This window comes from Cornus florida, unplaced genomic scaffold (genome assembly GCF_030987335.1).
Source record: "Cornus florida cultivar Cherokee Brave unplaced genomic scaffold, ASM3098733v1 CherokeeBrave_3.0.0_Hap2_Chr11, whole genome shotgun sequence".
NCBI lineage: Eukaryota > Viridiplantae > Streptophyta > Magnoliopsida > Cornales > Cornaceae > Cornus > Cornus florida.
Genome location: NW_026775581.1, coordinates 105638092 through 105644423, shown reverse-complemented (window position 1 = coordinate 105644423; position 6332 = coordinate 105638092). Strand labels below are relative to the sequence as shown.

At 38.0% G+C, this 6332-nt stretch overlaps 1 protein-coding gene across 1 annotated transcript; it reads left to right on the top strand.

Annotated features, from left to right (window-relative positions):
• The first annotated feature begins 1542 nt into the window (after positions 1-1542).
• On the top strand, positions 1543-4275 carry LOC132282952 (trimethyltridecatetraene synthase-like). Its single transcript, XM_059784797.1, has 2 exons — positions 1543-2588; positions 3476-4275. The coding sequence occupies exons 1-2, from the start codon at positions 1686-1688 to the stop codon at positions 4103-4105; spliced, it is 1533 nt and encodes a 510-aa protein (XP_059640780.1). The 5' UTR covers positions 1543-1685; the 3' UTR covers positions 4106-4275.
• The last annotated feature ends 2057 nt before the right edge of the window (positions 4276-6332 follow it).

The following is a 6332-nucleotide window of genomic DNA, read 5'->3' as shown; positions in this document are numbered from 1 at the left end:
AATCTTCTCAATATCTTTGATAAAAAATAATAAATAAAAAAAATCTTTAACTTTGGCAAAATTTCTCCCTCTCTCTCAGTCTCTCTCTCTCTACATATATATACTAATATTTCTCTTTTTCTCATTCTTATAATAATTACAAATGTAAGATAAAATAACAGACCATGTTATTTTAAAATCCAACTGTAATGAACGTACTGTTATACAATATTATTTTTTCACGTGGAAACTTGCAATATGCTTTCAGTAAAATATTATATATACATTATGCAATAATAATTTTATTGAAAAGTTAGTGTTTGATTGTTGAAGTATTGTCAGCCAGTGAACATAGAGAGCCACCGGCTGCATTGACTCGGGTCAACCAGAAACCATTTTGAAAGTCCAAAGTTGGGGGTAAATTTTTTTCCAGGAAAGTTGTAATGAGAAAAGAAAATGATGGTTTGAAAAAAAAAGTAGAGTCAACAAGTCAAGCACTAATACCCCCTTCCTTGCATGTTTCTTGCGTTTGGACTATTTTTCATTTTAAAGGGGACCCCTTTATTAAAGTTTGGTAGGTATATTAAACTTCCTTGTAATTTCTCATTAGTCATGACACCTTTGAATAATATTGATTATATATATATACACACACACACATTTGATTTGATTCAGGCTGGACAACGGTAAAATAAAGGGTAATTACAGGGAAATTTACCAGAGTCTTTCTTTATGTTTTCTTTGGTGACTAGTTTGCATAGACTTTTTTTAAAAAAAATTAAAGTTGGACAATAATTAAATTAAAGATAAGTGCAGTGTAATTTACCAGAGTTTTCCTTGAAATTTTCTTTGTTTACTAGTTTCCATGACTTTTCTTCACTAACTTTCAGAAAAGAATGAAAAAATGAAAGACTTTGCATGGACTGGGATTATCTATTGTATGTTATACAATCAAAATTTCGAAATATGGTTTTGCAGCACACTGGTAGTACATCAAGATATAGTACAACTGATATAAACTTAAGATTTTTTTCTTAAGTTATTATTATAATTTTGATATATAAATTATTATTATTATTATTTGTTAGGCAAGTACATTTTGCCTACACCCGCCCACTCCTAAGTTTTACTAATGAGTTCGAACTCCTCTCCTTTTTTTTTTTTCTTTTTTTTTTTTTTTTTTTTTTTTTTTTTTTTGGGTACAAATAGTTTCTCAACCCATCAAATTGGTTAGATTAAAAATTAAATCTCCAATATAAATACGTCATGAAATGTCACAAGTAAAAAAATTGTAACCTAGAATATACATTTCTTGATTCATATGATTACAATTACAAACACTTCACTCATTCATTGTTGAAGATTGTACAAACCCACAACAACTTGCAGTGGACCAGGGCATGTGTTCACACTCTCAGACAAGAGTGGAACAACTTCCATGAAACGAATGGTACTCAGGGACAGAAAGCAGCAGTCACAATACCTCCAAAAAAATAAAAAAAAATAAAAATAAAAATAAAAATAGTAACACCAATTATAAGGGAGTAACAAATCATACCATCACCACTTTCTTTCTTATTTCCACTATAAATATCCCCATATTTGCAGTGCATCTTCATCTCCCACCACCACTTCCAACCTCCACAACAACAACCACCACTTCCAACCTCCAAAACAACAACCACCACCACAACAACCACGTACCAATGGAAAATCCCACTACTTGGGCTGCATACATAGCAGCATGGATAGCCACCCTAGCTCTTTTTCTCCTCTCCTCCCACCTCCGTCGCCGGAAACTCAACCCACCGCCCGGCCCAAAACCGTGGCCGATCATCGGAAACCTGAACCTCATCGGATCCCTCCCGCACCGCTCCATCCACGGCCTCTCCCAAAAGTATGGACCCATAATGCAACTCAAATTTGGGTCCTTCCCTGTCGTGGTCGGCTCCTCCGTCGACATGGCCAAGGTTTTCCTCAAGACCATGGACGTCACTTTCGCTTCCCGCCCAAAAAATGCAGCCGGCAAGTACACAACCTACAACTACTCCGACATCACATGGTCCCCTTACGGACCATATTGGCGCCAAGCTCGGAAAATGTGTCTCATGGAGCTTTTTAGCGTCAAAAGACTCGAGTCATACGAGTACATCCGGACCGAAGAAATGAACTCTCTTCTTCAAGACCTATATAAATCTTCCGGCAAGCCGGTCACTTTGAAGGACCATCTGTCCACGGTGAGTCTGAACGTGATAAGCCGGATGGTGCTCGGAAAGAGGTACTTGGACGAGACAGACAATGACGTGGTATCACCGGACGAGTTCAAGAAGATGTTGGATGAGCTGTTCTTGTTGAATGGTGTGTTTAACATCGGTGACTCCATACCTTGGATTGATTTCTTGGACTTGCAGGGGTATATAAAGAGGATGAAGACATTGAGCAAGAAGTTTGATAGGTTTTTGGAGTATGTGTTGGATGAACACAATGCTAGGAGGAAGGAAGTGGAGAACTATGTGGCTACAGATATGGTGGATGTGCTTTTGCAGCTGGCTGATGATCCTGACCTGGAAGTGAAGCTTGAGAGGCATGGTGTCAAGGCTTTTACTCAGGTATGAATATGATCTGTATCTTTCAATTTCATTTTCTAATTCATATATACAATCTTAAACAATCAAATTTGCATCAGATTGAGTATGAGAAAGATGAATTAAATTAGTGTCAAATTCAAGGTAATTCATGCCACGTACTTCTATAAATTATGGATTGACAATTGATGTTTTTTCTCCGATCATTTCATAATTTGAACGAGTTCTTCTATAAAATTGCTTGAATTTTGTTTCTAGTATCAGAATCACTAGCTCACTTCACACACACACACACGGATAGAGAGAGAGAGGGGGGGGTATAAGAGGTTTATTATTATCCCAAGTTCAACAACTCTATTTCCTACCCTACAGAAAAAAACAGAGCACCTCTGTTTCCTTCCATCTTTTTCAATTGCTAAATAAGAACACAGGAGGAAAATTTCTAATCAGTTGGGAAAATGTTAACTTGAATTGGACAGAATCAAACTTAACCTACCACCAAAAAGAAAAAAGAATATTTTTTTTTTGATACAGACTTACCAACTCCCCATCACCACTCATAGCTTTAAGATGCCCCTGCTGCTTCAGCTTTAGGCTTGTCTATGGAACTGGCATTATCCCAACACCACATAATGTTATGGAGAAAGTGATGACAGGCAGGACCCACCAATCAATTATGGTCCTTGAATCATTGTCTCTCTATACATATACTCCCTCTCCCTCCGTCTCAAATTAAAAGTCCCCTTTGGAAAGACCGAGGAAGTATTATTCATGCATTCTACAAAATCACCTGTACTGGTACTTCATTTGTACAACTTGGTTTAGTCTTTACTATTAAATAAGATGAATTTCACAGCAAAATAGGACTCGGATTAGTCAACGTCAATTGAATTAATTGTGTTTCTCGACAGGACCTACTTGCTGGTGGTACTGAGAGCTCGGCAGTGACTGTAGAATGGGCGATTTCAGAGCTACTAAAGAAGCCGGAAATCTTCAAAAAGGCAACGGAAGAGCTGGACCGGGTTATTGGAAAAGAGAGATGGGTAAAAGAGAAGGACATGCCAAGCCTACCCTACATTGAAGCTATCATCAAAGAGACAATGAGATTGCACCCGGTGGCACCGATGCTGGTGCCACGACTAGCACGAGAAGATTGTAAGGTAGCTGGGTACGACATCTCCAAAGGAACCCAAGTGCTCGTGAACGTGTGGACTATTGGAAGGGACCCTGCATTGTGGGACAACCCCAACGAATTCTGCCCCGATAGGTTCATTGGGAAGGCGATCGATGTCAAGGGACAAGACTTTGAGTTATTGCCATTTGGGTCGGGAAGGAGGATGTGCCCGGGTTATAGTCTCGGACTAAAGGTGATTCAATCGAGTTTGGCCAACCTTCTGCACGGATTTACATGGAGATTGCCGGATGATATGAAGGTAGAGGATCTGAATATGGAGGAAATTTTTGGACTTTCAACACCCAAAAAGTTCCCACTTGACACTGTAGTTGAGCCTCGGCTTCCTCTTCGTATGTATTCTGTGTGATAGTAGCAGGGACCTGGTCTATTTTAAATAATTACTAGTATTGGGAATTTTATGTTGTATTACTATATATAATGCTAGTAGAGCAGCTGTCTGACTACCTAAGTTTCTGATACTCTGTATCCATGTTTAATGTTGTTTGCCATCCGAAACAAAACATCTGTTTCTTGCTATATTATCTAGTTCCTTATGTATGCACCATCTGTTAACAGAATGATCAAATTGGTGAAACTGTTGAGAACTATGCCATCTAACAGCTTTCCTATATAATTTCTGACATCCACATCTAAGATCTTGTTTTGGTAGGGAGGAAAATTGGAAGGTATGAAGAGTAGAGGAAGAAAAAGAGAGGGAAAGGGGGTCTTTCCTATATGGCCAGAAATTCACCAAGAGACCGCAGCACTTAACCTTTGAGATACAAGCCCAATTTGTTAAAATAGTAAAAATAAATAAATAAATAAATTTCTTAGCTAACTACCCAAAAGGGAAGAAAAGAAAAGAAGAAAAAAGAATTTCATTCATGATTCCTTCAACTTAAATTGAAGCTACTTACAACAGAAAATCAGTATCGGGAGGACTCTACCAACTAACATAGAGAATTAAGAAAACTCTACCAACAAAATAGCAAAAGAAGTTAACTTGTCCTCAAGGTCGTGATCTGGAAACTGATTTTTCATTGCTAGCAGGTCCTCCCATGTTGCCTCTGCAGGGGATAATCCTTGCCAATGGATGAGAACTTCTGCCTTCCTCTTACGAACTCGACGATCTAGAACTACTTGTGGTTTAGGGTAGAGAGTTTCATCTTCATCTCTTGTCATGGGCAACTCAGTCTGAACTTCAATTTGCTCACCAATTTTTTTCTTCAACAAGGACACATGGAAGACTGGATGAATTCGGGATTCCTTCAGCAACTCCAGCTTATAAGCCACAGCTCCTATTTTCTTAAGAACCTTGAATGGCCCATAATATTTAGGAGATAGCTTGAGATTCTTCCGCAATGATACAGATGTTTGTCGATAAGGTTGGAGTTTTAAATAAACCCAATCTCCTTCTATAAACTCTCTTTCTTTATGGGAGCGATCATAAATCTTCTTCATACGTGACTGTGTTTCCTTGAGAGTATTCCGTAAGTCCTTGATGACTTGATCTCGATCCACTAATTGCCTCTCTACTGCTTCAACCTTAGCCAACCCTGGAATGTAGGATAATAAGGTTGGTGGAGGTCGACCGCACACAACTTCGGTTTTAATAGCTGAATGCTAACTGGTGTTGTAGCAATATTTAGCCCAAGCTAACTAGTTATTCCACTTCTTTGGTTGGGAACTGGTGAAGCACCACAAGTACGTTATTAGCGTTCGATTTACCACCTCACTTTGGCCATCGATTTTAGGATGGTAGCTTAAGCTATACTTGTGAAGGTTGGATCACGGTCACAAACAATCGTCAGCATTCCATGCAGCTTAAAAATATTATCAAAAAAAACTTGTGCGATTCCAATGGCGGTGTATGGATGTGAAAGGGAAATAAAATGTGTATGTAACGTTTCCAATTTTCAGTCTTTTTCATTTTTTCGAAAATTTGTAGAGACAAGGGTATTTATGTCTTTTCACGTTTGTCGTTTGGGATGATGGTTGGGTCCATTTGCATTTTTAGGCATTTTAGATTATGTGAATTAAGTGGTATTTGTATGTGGTGCATTATATATGTGTATGTGGTGTAAATGGAAGATTAAAAAAAAAAAAAAAGAGAGAAAATAAAAAGAAACTGTGGGGCCCACCACTATCTCAAAAGTGGTCTAGAGACCACTATTTTGCTCCCTCATTTCTCTCTCCCCTCTATTCTCCTTCTTCCTCTCTTTCATCTTCATTTTTCTTCCTTCTTTTGCTTCAAGCTTTGAGTCAAGATAACTCTCTCAATTCTTGGAATTTTTTAGTGATGTTTGAGGCGAAACGTAGAACACGACGAGCTCTACGCGTTAGTGTAAGCAATTCCAGCTTTGGTGCTTCCCTTGGATTTCAAAATTCTTGATCATTTTAAGGGTTTTGCTCAATTTGAGGTAGGGGCTTCCTATTTCACATTATTCATGCACCTTTGTGAGTTAATCTATATGAATTGTGTTATAGCATGCTTAATTATGTTAATTGTAGCCTGAATTGTCTTGATTATATATATGTGAATATGTGAAGACTTGTCTTGATTGTACTATATGAAAAGTATGTTTATATTGTGA